General features: G+C 38.9%; 1 protein-coding gene across 3 annotated transcripts in view; it reads left to right on the top strand.

Moving 5' to 3' along the window:
- Positions 1-16,580, top strand: part of cacna1ha (calcium channel, voltage-dependent, T type, alpha 1H subunit a) — a 124,451-nt gene that overhangs the window by 54,926 nt on the left and 52,945 nt on the right. For all 3 annotated transcript variants that reach the window (XM_013277411.3, XM_019358062.2, XM_019358063.2), the window contains exons 3-6: positions 7,876-7,987; positions 8,623-8,756; positions 9,649-9,746; positions 15,142-15,292. In XM_013277411.3, the coding sequence (XP_013132865.2) occupies positions 7,876-7,987; positions 8,623-8,756; positions 9,649-9,746; positions 15,142-15,292 (495 nt within the window). The remainder of the gene's footprint in view (positions 1-7,875; positions 7,988-8,622; positions 8,757-9,648; positions 9,747-15,141; positions 15,293-16,580) is intronic.

The following is a 16,580-nucleotide window of genomic DNA, read 5'->3' as shown; positions in this document are numbered from 1 at the left end:
GCAACATTTATGGCATAAGAAACAGTGTTTGTATCATTTTGTAACAAAAATTAACTGAAGTGCGATACATTTATCTTATTGGATAAAAAAGATAACAGATAATAATTTGCAGTTACTGAATCAGTCAGTATATCGGAAACTGTTAAAAATCGCAATAATATCATATTGTGTGTGAAGTATTGTGTTACTATCATATCGTGGGGTGTCTGGTGTTTCCCATCTCTAATATTTAAGTTCTTATTTGTCTAAAACGCCTTGACAAAATGTACATAGCTTTAGTTTGACATTCATTTTGGCTTTTAAGAATATAGTATATGAATTCTGTCTTGCCATTTAGGAAGAGCTTTAATGGCTCAAGTAGACCTACAATCCATTATATCGTGCCAACCAAATAATGTGGTTATGCTTGAGGGTGGATAATAGAGAGTAGAGACATAAATGCGGCAGCTGAGGTGGGGGGAGAACTGGTGAGAGTCAACGATCGGGAAAAAGGAAGAAAGCAATAAAAGTTTTTTGAAGTGGAGACTGGATATATTTCCAGCAGTGGGTCGAGGTTAATACTCCTGCACTGTTGTGGGATAAATTTTCAGTGACATGAGCAAAACTGAGAAAAAAAAAAAGCAAACACAGTTTAAGACCCTATTGTGTCTTTTATTATTGATTTTTCCTGTAAAGCCTTATTAATTAGCACCAATCTTATTCATTGCTTTTCTAATGGTGGACAAGAGAATCTTTATTTTAAAAAGTTGTTGAGATTTTTTCAGGTGTTTTGCTGTTACACCTGGGTTTTACTTGTTTCATGACTGAGCATTGTGCATTCTTAAACATAGTAGCTAAAAGAGTCCTGAATTTAGCAGATTTGATACAAGGTTTGTCTAATTATTGTGGATTTTCTTAACATCATTGTTATTAGAGATGCTTTGGTTGCTTTTCTTGATTTTTGGATCTCTATGATGTTTCTTCTAAGGTCCTGCACCTTTTTATGAGAGAAAGCAGTTTTGAGGTTAATCTTGTGTTTAACCATGCTTTAACGGACAATTAGCCAAACAGTTAATAAACACTGTCACACTTCGTTCAACTGTTCGTTAATGCAAATATCTAATCAGCCAAACACATGGGAGCAACTCAATGCATTTACGCTCGTAAAGAATGACGTTCAAATTAAGCAGAAGGGGGAAGAGAAGTGATTTAAGTGACTTTGAACGTGGCATGGTGTCTGGTGGCAGATGGGGTGCTGAGTTTTTCAGAAACTGCTGATCGACTGGGATTTTCCCACGCAACCATCTCTAGGGTTTACAGTGAATGTTCAGAAAGAGAGAAAAAGAAAACCAGTAAGCAGTAGTTCTCTGGGTGAAAATGCCTTGTTGGTGTCAGAGGTCAGACTGCTTTGAGCTGATAGGAAGGCAACAGTAACTCAAATAACCAAGATTGGAAAAATGTGGCCTGGTCTGATGAGGCTCAATCAACATTCAGGTGGCAGTGTCACAATTTGGCAAAAAAAAAAAAACCCCATAAAAGCATTGATCCATCCAGGCTTGTGTCAAACGTTCAGGCTGTTGATGGTAGTGTTGGCAAAATGGCATATTTTGGCATTATTTAAACACCACAGCTTCCCTCAGTGTTGTTGCTGGCCATGTCTATCCCTTTATGACCACAGTGTAGCCATCATCTGTTGGCTGCTTCAATAATACACCACATCACCCAGCTCAAATCATCTTGAACTGGTTTCTCAACCATGACAATGGGTTCATTGTACTCAAAGGCCTCCACAGTCACCAGATCTCAATCCAATACAGCACCTTTGTAATATGGCAATCATGGAAAGCTGCAGCAATTGTGTGAACTATCATGTCAATATGGGCCAGACTCTGTGGAAGTTTCCAGCAGCTTGTTGAATCTGTGCCATGAAGAAAGAAAAAGGAGGTCCAACCCAGTATGAGGAAGATGTGTGGAATAAAGTATGATAATATCGACCTTCACCCAAAGTGGGTGAGTGTGGGTCATTTTTCCCTGTTATAGGTAATACAAACAGGTGCCATTCTACAATAAACTAGTTCTCAGTCGCAGACTTATGAATATATCCAGTCCTCCATATACAGTGTGACAGCATAGCCCTAATGTGATTTGCCCAAAGTGCCTCAGCGTGAAGTGACCTTAACAAGTGAGACCAAGAGCGCTGTGTGCTTGGCCTGGATTGTAACTACTGAACACAGAATTTAACCTTGCTCGTTGCACCATACAGCTTTTACATTTAATAAAGTGTCTGCTTCTCTATGTGTGTGCATGTGTGTGTATCATGTGTTTGTGCGTGTGTGTGCCTTCAAAGACAAAGTCAAACAAAATTTGAAAACCACCGGTAAGTTTGCTGTTTTCTGTTTACTGCAGTTCACTGTCTATCCCTACTTTGCTTTGCGGCAAGAGCCTGGCTTAGCTTTGAAGACTTGCACATTAGTGCTTGTGTGTGTCTGTGCCCGCATATGTGTGCGCGTGTGTGTTTGTGGTGGATGGGGTGGGGGGTGAAGACAGAAGGGGACTCTGGAGGTGTTGACTGTGGAGATTAAAGAGGAATTAGAGAAAGCAGAGCACAAGGAGGCACAGAGGGGCACAAGAGAGAGAGAGCGAGAAAGAAGAAGAAGAAGGAGAGAGAGAGAGCTTTTCTGAATATTCAAATCTTTCCTTTTAATTCAGCTGCAGATTACTGAATCTTTCATCTGTCAAGGAAGGATCGACCTTACACTGCTCGACTTAGTGTGTGTGTTTAAACCGTGCATTGCAACAGATGGACCCAAGGCATTTTCCAGTGTGATTGAAGATGTTTTTTTAGTTTGTAGCGATACCTGCAACAGCATGCTATTAACATTTTTTTTATTACTACTCCCCTGAGGGAGCCACTTGTTTAACACTGTTTTACACTGATGTAATTGCTAAATAAGAATCCAGTACATTTGTAGATCGGGTGCACAACACAAAGCTATAACGCCACCGCCTGTGAGTATTCCCCTCTTCTTTAGATACTTTGCACTCCCTCTCATTTTTTAAAAAAATCTTCAGAGAATAAGCCGCTGCAGGGTTTGCATTCTTTCAGACTCCCACAGTTGTAATGTTTCCGTTAGCTTGAATATCTAACTGTTGCATACCATGGGAACGAGAGCTCAATGCACTGGCAGAAACCATGTTTTCTAGAAATAAAGCAGTGCAGTTTCTCTATGTTTTCTATGTGTGATGCTTCTTATAAATGTAAACAACTCATTTGAAACCAAAATGCTGGTGCAGCTATTAAATGCATTAAATTATTTCTTAATCTTTAATCCTTGCACTACCTGCACTCCTGCATGGATGCTATAGTCACACTAGGGAAAACTGTTTGGAGACTGGGGGACGACCCAAGTGACTCCACATATGGCCAATAATATAGTTGGTGTTTAAAACGGCTTCGAAGACAGGGACCAGGTCTGCTGCCACTAGTATTCAGTTGATGTCTTCAAAGCAACTTCGGTGCATCATAATGGCAATATAAAATGCCATTAAGACAGTCAGTCTGCTTCCACTTTGCAATTTAATGGGGTCAAGTTCGCAATGACATCCAATTTATTTGTGATAATATGGCAATTGACTGTGATAAATTGGCAAAAGTAGCAAATTTGTTGCCATCTACATTAGAAATAGTTTATTACCTATCCAGCCAGAATAAACTGGATAAGTCTTTAACCACATAACCTAGTGCTAACCCTCAAGCACACCTATGAGCACCTCTGAGTTCTAACTTTTACCAACATTATCCCTGTGATTTTATAAAACTCCACCTGGTTTCACAAGGACAACAGCAAATATTTTCATTTAATCCAATTTATTTTGTTGTCTTGTGGTTTCTGGTGACAGAACATGAGTAACTCGCTCAGGTTGTTTAGGTTAGAGGTTCTAGAGACAGCTGTAACCTATTATGTGCCAGTTCAGCTAAGCTACATTTGTGCCTGCGCAATCCTACACTCATATGTTCAGCGAGCGTATCCTTATAGTTGTCCTATTTTCAGAACACTAACTTAATAGATGCCTGCTGCAAAAACACTGGCTCCACTCTCCCTGAAAAGGCAAAACATTGGTATTAAGTAAATACAAACAACATTTTACCATTTATGCTTTAATTGATCTGCATATTTAAGCAGACTCATGTCTTTTAGCTTTCCTCATATTGAGTACTCACTGTCACTAGGGAGAATAAATATGCTGGGCATTTTGGCAGAGCTCACTGCGCATTTGTAAGGTTTAAGCGTAGGTGAGTATTGGTATCCGAGGCTCAGGAAATCCTGGTGGGAACAGCATAATCTTGATGATGTGTTGGAGGAAGCAAAGCATAGTCTATTGAATACACGTAACAGTGCCACAGATGGCTAATTGTAATGTTTTTGCTCGTAGGATATTTTAGCTCCTTGTCCAAAAATGTCATATGTAATTGGCATAAATAATTGAAATTGCCTCTACAGCTTATCTACAGCTTAGTTGTCTAAAGGAAATTCCTCTTAAACTGATAGGATGCAGGAATTGTAATGTAAATTAAAACACATTACATTTTTGCTATGCCTATTCTTTGATGGACTGCAGTTACTCACTATGTTGCAGGGAAAATGTGTAAATCAGTGGAAGAAAAACACAAAATAATGAATATGGAGGATGCTTTTGAGAAAAAATGGATTTTATCTTGGTGAAAAATTAAAAATACACCATTAAAACCACATTTCTGTTGACTTTTTTTGCCTGTGTGTGTACATGTGACCAGTATAACTTTAAACGGATGTACACACCTGTTGAAATGTGTAAGATTCATAATATGAATGTGTTTAGGTAGAAAACAAGACTCTTTTTTTTTTTTAAATTACAAGTATACTGAAAAAAGAAACGTGTGCATTTTTGTGAGAAGTTAGCTATTTGCTAATATATATGTTTCAAAGTTACGGTATAATGGCCAATAAATGAGAGTTTATAAAATAAAGAAAAGAAAGGAGAAACACCCTTCAGGTATTCTGTGAGGGTTGATGTTGCATAGTTTGACCACCGGGGGGATTCAGCAACTTCCTGGGTTTGGAGCACCACAAACTACAACAGCTAATCTGAGCAGAGTTGGGTACAGTTCAGTGATGCAATCATGTCTTGTTATCAAGCTGTGAATTACATATTATCTTAGTAGGGACTTAAAACAAAAACTATCTGCAGATTTATTAGATCGTTAAATCACGAAATGTTGGTATTGGTAAGTTCTGTATTGGTGTGCTGTCATTTTTGCAGATATAAGAAAAAGGTCTTTGACTTACAATATAAAGTGCATTATGCCGTATAAATGAAATTTAACTCAATCAAATTGAAATGGTGGCACATTTGTGAAGTGGTGTGTGTACCTTCGTTAGCTTCTCTAAAATGGGTGAAGGTAATTTCAGGTCTGGTATGAATGTGTTTGTGGTGCCATGCCTCCTGTTTGCAAACTTTCATGCTAACGACGTGTTGGGTATATGGCTATGATTGCAACGATTTGCCTGCATTGCTGTGCCTGTGTTCCAAGAAAATAGAAAAAGAAAAGGAAATTTTATGAAGCAACCCTAGGATCTATGTTTGCAATTCAATTCTTCTGACTAAAACATGCACACGCTCACAAAATTAGCATATGAGAATGTGAAGAAAAAAAAAACAACTAATTGTGTTCCAGCACAAATTAAAACATTCCTGGTTAAATAAAGGTTAAATAAAAAAAAAAAATCCAGGATATTTTCCTATCGTGGTAATAGGCTGCAGTTGCATCTCAAACAACCTCAGGACAGAAAACATTATTTGAGGTCAAATTTTTTTGCTGATACAAACTTCTGTCTTGGCCTCCGATCACAGCGTTAAGTCCCAAGTGTATCTGTGTTTGTGCATTTGTGTGTGGAAAACAAGCATAATGTAATTAGCATATAATATTTGTATCCCTACGTTTGCGTGCGCTTCATAAGACTGTCCGTGAGTAATGTGGAAGACAATAGTCACCATTTGTTTTCTGCTTTAACTCCTTCTCTAATTAGAACAGTACTCCACCTTGGGAATACTTCTGCACTGCAGTTCAGTGTGCACACCAGATCACTGAGTGTATAATGTGCCTGAGAAAATGTGTGGGATGTGTGTTTGGGGTAAAAGCCAACCAAAGTAGAAAAACAGCAGCATCAGAGCCTCTGATTTAGGTTTCCTTCTAATCACGTTCACGTCATTTTCCCTCCTTAATGTATTTTGCGATCCCGGTCTTTCTCCCTATATCCCTTCTTCTCACTTAACATCTCCTCCATTGGGTATAATTTTTTTCCCCCATTAAGATGATGACACATCTTCTGAAATGAACAGCCGCACTGTGATGTATATACATTTATGACTTTGCTTGAGTTTTTGTAACCTGGTTTGATTTATGATAGAAAATCATACTTCCACATGTTGTTAGTGCTCATCGGATGTGCTCACCGATGTTTGTTCTTACTGTGGTTATGACTTTGTTGTGAATTGATATATTTTCCACATGCTTTTTGTGTGATCGGATACAAATAAAAACCGAATGAGAGAAATGATTCGATTTTGCATCTGACACACGCCTTCAGATTTAACGTATTTTTTTCTTTCAGAAATGCAGATCCAGTTTTAATTGCCATCTGTGTTGATGCACTCAAAGCACATCAAAGACAGAAACTCCATTTATGTCTGTTTTTGAATAGTAGTTCAATATGGCATTATGTGTTAATAATTTATGCTACACCACAGAGACAAAAATTCAAGGAAAAAAAAATCCACAGTCATCAAACCTCTCAAAATTTATTGCTTTGTATTAAATAGATAATCTCACTCACCACCAAAAAACGATAAAAGGATAGGACCAGCAAAATCCAGCAAAAGGAAAGATTACTCATTAGTGCTTTTTTAGTCAGGTCAGAGGTGACATCTGAGATCAACATACCTTCCAAATGAACAACCAGTCTTTGTAATGGGAAAGTAGGACAAAGGTTTTCAAATAGCAAACCTTTATTGTTAGTACCAGTACGTGTAGAATTGCATGATGATGATTGCTGAGTAGCCTAATAACCTTACATTACTTACATTATGTTAGCTACATTGGCGGCCCCTACCCTTTTTTGCTCCACGGACCAGTTCATCTCCGACAGTATTTTCACAGACCGGCCGTTAAGGTGTCACGGATAAATACAACAAAATAAAACCAGTACCAGTACCAAAAAAAAGAAGATTTATTCATAACACACGGGAAAAGACCCAGGGAAACCAAGTTACTGATGAAGGTGATAAAAAAATTATGATAAAAACCATGAAAACCATCAATTTCACACCCGAGCCTCAACTTTTGCGGCCCGGTACCAAACGACTCACGGACCAGTACCAGTCCATGGCCCGGGGGTTGGGACTGCTGGGCTACCTTACATTTATATAACGTTAGCAATTGCAAACATTTTAGCCTATGGAACATAGTTAATTTTGCAACAGCTGCTGCACATTTTTTTTCTTTTTCTTAAGTTTGTCTTACTTCTTGAGCATGTAAGGATAGATAAGAGCACTATAGATGTATGCTTCCCCCTGAGTTAAGGAAAAACTGCCGACTTGGCTCCTACGGTTTAGGTCATAAAGTAACCAAGAAAGTGTTCAATTGTGTCATAAATCAAAAGATCTGCATGGTCATTTTCCCATAGGCTTCTATTCCATTGGACCTTTCATAAAAAAAGATGTTGCCCTGTGGTGGCCATTATCAATAATACAGGTTTTAGGCACTTTACAGTAGGCTGCTTTGACTATATACAGTCTGTGTTTTGCATGCTTTTGAATTCACACAACATATGTTTTGACCTTAACTTGCTCTTGCACGTGGTTTGAGCACGTGTCCATGTTGGTGATTCTGCTCAACTGTGTGACTCTGGGGATGTATCGGCCCTGTGAGGACGTTAGCTGCAAGTCAGAGTGGTGTCGCATCTTACAGGTAAGTGCTGCACTCAGTCACTGTCAGCTGGGCCTGCTACACAGTATGCAGTAATGTCAGCAGCTGATTGGTTGTTCATTAACTTACTGACATGTTCAAGAGTTTTTTCAACAGAAGCACCATTCACTACAAAGACAAGAACCATATTTTTTACTTTTATTTTAACTAAGCTACCTCAATCAGTGTTTTAAATAATTACACGTATGCAACCACATGCATATAAACACTCATGAAAAAATTTAATTAGTCATTTTCCTCTTTTCACGCCCATTTATTTCTATAAGCTTTCACTGTAGCGCGATGCTGATTCCTGGCACACTGAGATGTTCTCATTATATTCAAAGAGAGACATTCTTTTTGCTGTAATAAATGTCTAATTAATTGAGACACAACCATAAACATAGTACGCCCGAGTTGTTCCCTGCTGGGATAAAACTAACTAACTGATAAAAGCACTCTTTGTCGGAAAACCTCCTCTAGCATTTCCACTTTTTTGGGGGTTCAGAACGCGACTGTTTTGATAAGGAGACTTAAAAAGAATCATTCACTTTGCAAGGATTCCACTTCCTCTTCGTTTTATTGTTGTCAAAGCTTATTTATGTCTGTGTTCTTGTCACTTTATCCTTTGCGACCAGGTGTTGGATGACTGCATCTTCGCTTTCTTTGCGGTGGAAATGGTTATCAAGATGGTGGCCCTGGGAATTTTTGGCTCCAAGTGTTACTTTGATGACAAGTGGAATCAGCTTGACTTTGTCATTGTCATGGCAGGGTTGGTATCCCACTGTGCCTTTTGCTCATCTCCACTAATTGCTCAATTATCTCTATCACCAGCAGCTTAAATATTAACAGTCTGCTTAGGATAAAAGAAAAAAGAAAAAGCACTTTATTTCTTCCTCCTATATTATATAAATAGGGCTCTTTACACCTCACACATACAAGTTGTAGTTCATTCGGTGGTTCACCACGCCCAATTTGAAATACATGGAGACTGATCCCATGACTTTGGCACACACTTCCCTTGTGCTTATTTTACATCGAATAACTATTTAAATAAACTTTAGTTTTGCTCCACCTACATATCCATAAGATTTATGTTGATTAAACGAAGGGTAGGAACAAATAGGGATGCAGAAATAAATATTGAAGTTCGTCTGTATAAAGCAATATAATATTCAACTTACGCTATATAATATATATCTATGTAAGTTTCTGTCAGCTTGTCTATCAGTTGGAGACTTGTTGGAGTAAGCAATGTTTCTCTATTATTCGTTAGCCAGTCTGTTATGAGGCACATTCTCCACATAATTGCAGAGAAAAAAAATGTAAACATGTTTAGGACCATCATTATTGCCTTCTGTCTGCTCATTGTCACACTCATTATGTTTGTATGCTGTATCACAGACTATACAGAGGAAAAAGTGCTTCTGACTTCATGCAATTAAATGGCAAATGCACAGTAATTATGTGGGTCGCTTCAATTACAACCTTTATTAGATTGTTAGTGTTTCATTTCATTTTCTTGTTGTTGCTGTTTTGTGTAGACATAAATGTGTGTGTGTGTGTGTGTGTGTGTGTGTGGTCACCATTTCGCTTTTATAATGTCTATGAAGTAAAACCTTCTCCACCTCTCTCTCTCTCTCTCTCTGCGACCATGTCTTCAGGATGTTGGAGTATTCCCTGGATGGCCACAATGCCAGTCTGTCAGCTATCCGTACCGTCCGAGTACTCAGGCCACTGCGGGCTATCAACAGAGTACCAAGTAGGCCAATTTCTTATTTATGGTTTGGCTCATATTTTCCCATATATGCAGGGTTTTTACAGCATTTCCCCAATGATTAATGTGAAGCTGTATATTTCTATCTGCCTGGTGTTACTCACTTTGAACTAAGGAAGACAGAGCAATGTTTTGCTGTGTTTATTCTCAGCACTGCGTGGTAAATTGACCGATGATCAAGACTTTGGTTTTCATCTCACTTTGTGCCAGCCAGTGGGATCTTGCACATAGTTTGTCAATTTCCTAAAAGCTCTGGGACAGAAATAACCATGAATCTACAGCTAAAAGGGATCACTACACAATGGTGTCATAACAACTTACAAAGTTATTAACCAGCATACACATTAGGCAAGCAGCCAAGGTGTATTTCCGGACTCGGGCTGCCAGTATTGGTAACCTTTAAATATATATATACTAGGGGTGCAACGATACACAAAATTCACGGTTCGGTTCAGTTCGATACTTTGGTGTCACGGTTCGATATTTTTTCGATATAAAAAAATGTTCATGCGTTTTTAATTTGTCATTTATTAAAATTATAAATATATATTTTAACTCAAAAGTACAGTTTTTAAATGTAATGTTGCTGAAACAACAAAAAAAAAAATAAATAAATAAATCTATCAGATCGAGAAATCACTCATCTTTGGAAAAGACAGTTTATTACAGAGAAATGGCTCTTTCCAAAATAAAAGCTATACTATACGCTTCTTCTGGGCTATATTCTCAGCAGCATATTAAACATATCAGGTCCCCATAAGGAGAATCATGTGCTAACGGCTGTCTAAATGACTCGGGTAAAGTTTGTAGCATGCGTGCTTGTTGTTTTTGTCTGCTTCCACTTGTCTTTGCACTAGGATGATGTCGGCGTAAATGTGCAGTCATATTCGTTGTGTTCCCACTAGTGCTGTCAGCGTTAATCTCGTTAAAATGACACTAACGCCATAATGCGGCAAATCTCGGTTAACAAGTTACCGCGGATCGCCCCGTGCGTGAGGCTGGACGGCGTCAGCACGTTAACGAGCTAACTGCGCTAACGCACTAGTTCCCACCAATGTAATTTAGCATTGCGTGGCACATCCGACATACTGTTTTACTTTTGTCCATGACGCGCTTACCATCAGGGTCATGCTTCACATGAAAACCAAAATAGTTCCAAACGCCGGATCTGAATGAGGGTGGGGGAGGTTCAGTTTCGGGTAGCATTGAGGCAGTTGCCATGTTGCAACGAGCTTAGCTTCTGTCTTGCTAGCTTGCGCTGCGCTCACTGGATCTGCACTCGACAGTGTAGCCTAGGCGGAGTAGTCGAACGCAGATCCACTGAGCGCTCAACACAGACAGCATCGTCAGAAGAAAAGTTGATAAAATAAATTAAAAATTTTGTATTGTTCAATACATATGCGTACCGAACCGAAAGCACTGTATCGAATGGTTCAACACCGATACGAGTATTGTTGCACCCCTAATATATACGTATTTATGTAAGGGTCCTTTTCTCTGATTGGATTTAAAAAAGATAAATTTCCATGTATATTATAGATTTATTGCACATAAAGTGAAATAATTGCATATATCTTGGCTTAGTTTAGCACACCCAACCATATGGTGGTGGTTGGTCCACTGTATTTACCCAGTTCCATATTCAACCCAGCTGTCTACCAGGAGATTTTAAACCACTTTGTGCTGCCACAAGCTTTATGGAGATGCAGATTTCCTTTTCCAGCAGGACATAGCACCTGCCCACAGCGCCAAAACTACTACCAAATGGTTTGCTGACAGGTTATTACTGTTTTTGACTGGTCAGCCAACTCACCTGACCTGCACCCCACAGAGAATCTGTGGGTTTTGTCAAGAGGAAGATAAGAAGCAGAGATCCAAAACTACAGGCGAGCCAAAGGCTGCTATCAAAGCAGCCTGGGCTTCATTAACGCCTCAGCAGTGCCACAGGCTGATTGCGTCCATCCCATGCCACGCTGATGCAGTCATTTGTGGTAACACCTACGTCACTTTATAGACATTTCTGCATTTAAATCCTTTTAGGAAATATTTGAAGAATTTGAGATACTTGATTACTGATTTTCAGGAGCTATAAGCCATAATCATCCAAATGAAAACAAACAAAAAAATAAAAATTGAAGTATTTCACTTTCACACATATATACTTTACACCAGATTACACCAGATGGCTAAAAGATATATGTGTGTGTTTAAGTTTTCTTTGGGGAATTTGAATGATGATGACCTCACATTCATGAGGGAGTTGTTACCATGTGACACTGGGGGGTGCACTGCTGCTAACTCATACACTGTCACATAGCATGGAAGACCACAGACAGTCTTACACACTGGGTCAACCTTATCACCAAGCTAACAGTAGCTCTGGGAAAAGCTTAAAGCTGTGCACAAGGTGAAATAAAACGTATTATTACTGCAACAAGTGTTCAGTTGTTCCCTAAAGATGGGTTGGTAGATGGAGGCAGATAGAGAGAGGATGGAGGGAGAGAATGTCAATGAAGACGCAGCTAGCTTAGAGATAGATTCAAGGTCAGTGATCTTGAGTTTTCTTGCCCCAAGACACAAACATACCTGAAAGGCCATGTTCATATGCTCACAGGTACACACAACAAAATACCCTTGAATGATGAATAGCATGAGTCTGTTTCCTTCATTTTTTTTCTTTTTGACACTCGGCCTCTTCTGTTTTCCTTTTTTCCTTCACCATAAATATAATGTCTGTAAGAGCGAGCCAGGTTTCTGTTTTTCTTTCTGCCTAAGAGGATGGGAAATATTCATTGAACTACAAATGTTAACTGTGTCTTTTGTGCTGTAGCTTAGAAACAGTGAGCACTGCACTCTGATTATTTCATGTTCTCAAGGTTGATACGTGCAGGGGGCTTTTGCAAAATCTCTGCCAACTGTCTTGTGCACTCCCAGTCACATACTTTTACCGTCAAGTGAATGCGTTAGCGCAAGCCTGTTATGGTGCATGAAACAATTACATTTACCCTGCGTGAAATGATCGCAAATTCTTCAGCCATCTGTCTAGTTTTGACTGCATGACTGGGTTTAGAAAAGCACTAGCCTTCCTCAGTTTCTTACTATGTCAGTTTCTTGTTATGAGCAAAAACAAAAGGTAAGTGAGTGCCCATGAACGAAAAGCACAAGCTGACAGCACAGATAACAAAATCTCCAAGGGCATCTTTAGAAACTTGGGTGATTTCTCTGGTGGTTCAAGCCAGTCTCTTGTCATCACAACTTGACAGCGAAAATTGTTGTGGGTGACAGTAGTTCTGGCTTTTAAAAATACATTTTTTTTAATTTTTTATATTTTGAGTCCAAGGATTCCAAGAAACCAGACTTCCTTGGTCTTGAGTAATAGTTTCCCCCATAATTTCTGAAGGGCAGTTTAAGTCTTTCTTTTGAAATTGGCTCCTTTATCACTCATTTTCAGTCCACTTCTTTTACCCAAACTTTTTTTTTACAGGGATGCGTTTTTGTTTGTTAAGCCACTAAACACTGACCTATGAAAAATTCAAGTAAAAGTTGTATAAAAGTAGAAAAGACCCTTAACTCAAGGCATGAAACAGTCATGCGTCGTAGCATAACTTAGCAAACTTAGCAAACTTAGCACACAACCAGTTTTAAATTGTAGCCGTTTTGTTACAAGAACAAATAATTTGTTGCCATTTTATTTTTATTGGATTTATGAAAAATCCCAAAAGGTAAAACAGTTTGGCAGGCATAAAATTATATTTTTGCACCAACAAGATGATTCCCAAAGAGCTATTAGCTGAGCTGGAATAACTTAACATGGTGTGCAGTTAGTTCGCAATAAGTTTGACAAGTAGAGGACAAAAGAAGAAGTGGCAGGCTTAAAGAACTTATTTACAGCAAATGATCAGTATCTGAAATGTATGCCCTGAAAGCTGGACACGGATGCATCTGGCCTTTATCTGATCCATCTACTGTTCACTGAGTCCTCATCGGAAATGGTCTCAGTGGAAGGGTTGCTGTCATGAAGCCATTCTCAGGGAAGGGAAACAGGGAGAGAAGGTTGAGTTATGCAAAAGTACACAAGAACTGGACTGAAAATCAGTGGCAGCAGGTCTTATAGAGTAGCTACTTTCAGCTGCTCCCTAATTCACGAGGGGTTGCCACAGGAGGTGGCTCCACACATGTGATTTAGCACATTTTTTTGCCTGATGCCCTTCCTGACACATTCCCAAAGGGGTTTGTTTCTTCTCCCAGGAGGGGTAAATGCAAATTTGAATTTTTTGGTTTTGTACGAAGGAGGTCAGGGGAGGGGTACAACAGTAAACACGAGGCAGCCAACATCCATCGAAGAGCTTTGAATGTCATTCAAGAAGCCCGGAGAACTATTCCTGAAGACTACATGAAGACATTACAAGAAAGTTTGCCTCAGACTGTTATTAAAAATAAAGGTGGCCATACCAAATACCATTTTAAACCTGTCACTCAGAGAAATTATTACCAGTGACATTAAAATGAAAGATAGACGATTACTAAAATGAGGCAACAGGGACTCAACAAGATGGATAACCTGATGAATGACTACAATTAGCAATGTAATGACAGCTTTTATCTAAATGTGACTCATTCATATATGATTTTTTTTATGTATATTTAATAATAAGAAGAGTAAAAGCAAGGATAGTCACATTTTACACATTTCAATAATAACTGCATTGGCAATAAAATGTTTCTTTAGCTTCTGGCACAGATTTAATAGGAATACTATTATCTTTATTCTTAGGCCCATTCTGATAACTGTAAAACTGGCAAACAAGACTTTTGTTTCTGTTTTCCACTGATGATGATAATGGCTACAGGTAGAGTTTTCTCACGCTGTTGCACTGCACAAACAGTTTGGTCTCAGGATGAAGATTTAAATTTAATTATCACTGCAAAGGTAAAAACTGGTAACTATGTGCCACAGAAAGAATAATAATATCATACCACTGCACATGTGATCAATGTGACAAAGCTGTGATATATGGAGGAGGAGACAGGGGACATTGTGAGGACCTCAGGGACTGAATCCCTGATGCTGCTGACGCTAAGCAGATCTGACATGGGAGATGGATGCTGAATGCACGTGGTTAGATAATAGTAGCCACAAGGAAGCTGTGAGTTCAAATCCCAGAGGATGAAACGATGTCAGTCTGTCACTTTCAGTATTGTCATCTGTTGTCATTATATCGTGAGCGAGGATGAAGTTGTTGGATCCAAAAACGTAAGATTAATAGAGCTCGTCAAGGTAAAAGTAAAAGGCTAGGTCGGATAGGTTTTATATTATGTCTGTCATGAATGTCGGGTGCTATTAGTCACACATCTTTGTTGTTTGTATCCCACTGTGTAGGTATGAGGATCTTGGTGACGCTGCTGTTAGACACTCTGCCGATGCTGGGAAATGTTCTGCTCCTCTGCTTCTTCGTCTTCTTCATCTTCGGCATTGTGGGAGTCCAGTTGTGGGAGGGACTGCTGCGCAATCGCTGCTTCCTGCCAGATGCGTAAGGAATTCCGGGTTGTGATGTAGGATAGGAATCTCTTTTATGTCAAAGCTGGATTCGATTTTTTAAATGATACATTTTGGCAAAACTGGAATCCAATTCAAAATCATTTTCCTTGAAAACAGACAAAAAAAGGGATGAGTGAATGAGAGCCTGAATGATCATACCAATACCAATGTTTAGGGATGTAAAACTCAATATATCGATATATCGAGTGATATATTTTTCTTTCAGGAACATGGAATGTAAACCGATTTCCCGTACATTCGTCATGTGTAGTTATTTATTTACTCGTTTATGGCCGTTTTGTTTTATTTGTGGCGCTACAAGCACATGTTGCCAACAGGAAGGTTGTAGAGCGCCCTCTGGTGGACAAACTATGTAATCCAACAGTCCTAACATGGTTGAAGGGTGTTTCTCCTCTCTATTCTGCACTTTTTAAATGGTCTTTTATCAGTCGTTATAAAAGTTGCTACCGGTACATCAGCAAATACCTAATATCGACCACTAATATCAGCCCACTGATAAATCGATCAGGCTCTAGAGTGAAAGGTACAATCTCAGTCTGTAAAGCTAAGAATTGCTTGACAAATATGATATTTTAGCTTCCTCCCTTTTGAGTCCTGTCATAATTTGTGTCTTCATCTGGAGTGACAATTAGCAGTAGTGAAAATATAGAACTTCTAGCTTGTTAGAGTATGCACAATGCAGAGAAGTAGAGCAATGCTGTATCAATAAGAACAGGTCAATGTGCTGGCTTCTGTACTCTGAGACAAAGAAATAAAAATACCCCATCTTTGTAGATAATGTGGCTAAAAATATAGGTATTCTAGAAACATGCTGTGTCCCTCAATAGAAAGAATTTAAATTAGCACCTAGGATAATTGAAAACCATCTCCAAAAAGACCTAGAACTTATCAGCACAAGAGGAAATTAATTCAGGAGACACTTTTAACTTTGCAGAGTGAAATGATAAAGCTACTTTCGACTGCTCCCTTATTCACACGGGATCGCGACAGCTGGTAGCTCTACATATTTGATTAAGCAGATTTTTACACCGGATAGACTTCCTGATGTAACATCCAATGGATCACTACCTCCTCCCGGGACTGAACCAGGAATCATTTGCTTGGTAGGCAAATGTTTAAACCGCTGCACCATAAAATTCCTGAATATGTGTAAAAAGTTTTCTTGCTCAGTCCAGATTGTAGGAAATGGCAGACCATAGGTACTGACCTGAAACTAAGAAAAGATACAGCTTCTGTCGATGTGAGACAGAAAACGAGTC

The sequence above is a fragment of the Oreochromis niloticus genome, linkage group LG4 (assembly GCF_001858045.2).
Source record: "Oreochromis niloticus isolate F11D_XX linkage group LG4, O_niloticus_UMD_NMBU, whole genome shotgun sequence".
In the NCBI taxonomy this organism is placed as follows: domain Eukaryota; kingdom Metazoa; phylum Chordata; class Actinopteri; order Cichliformes; family Cichlidae; genus Oreochromis; species Oreochromis niloticus.
The sequence above is the reverse complement of the archived record's forward strand: the minus strand, read 5'-3'. Positions and strand labels throughout refer to the sequence as shown.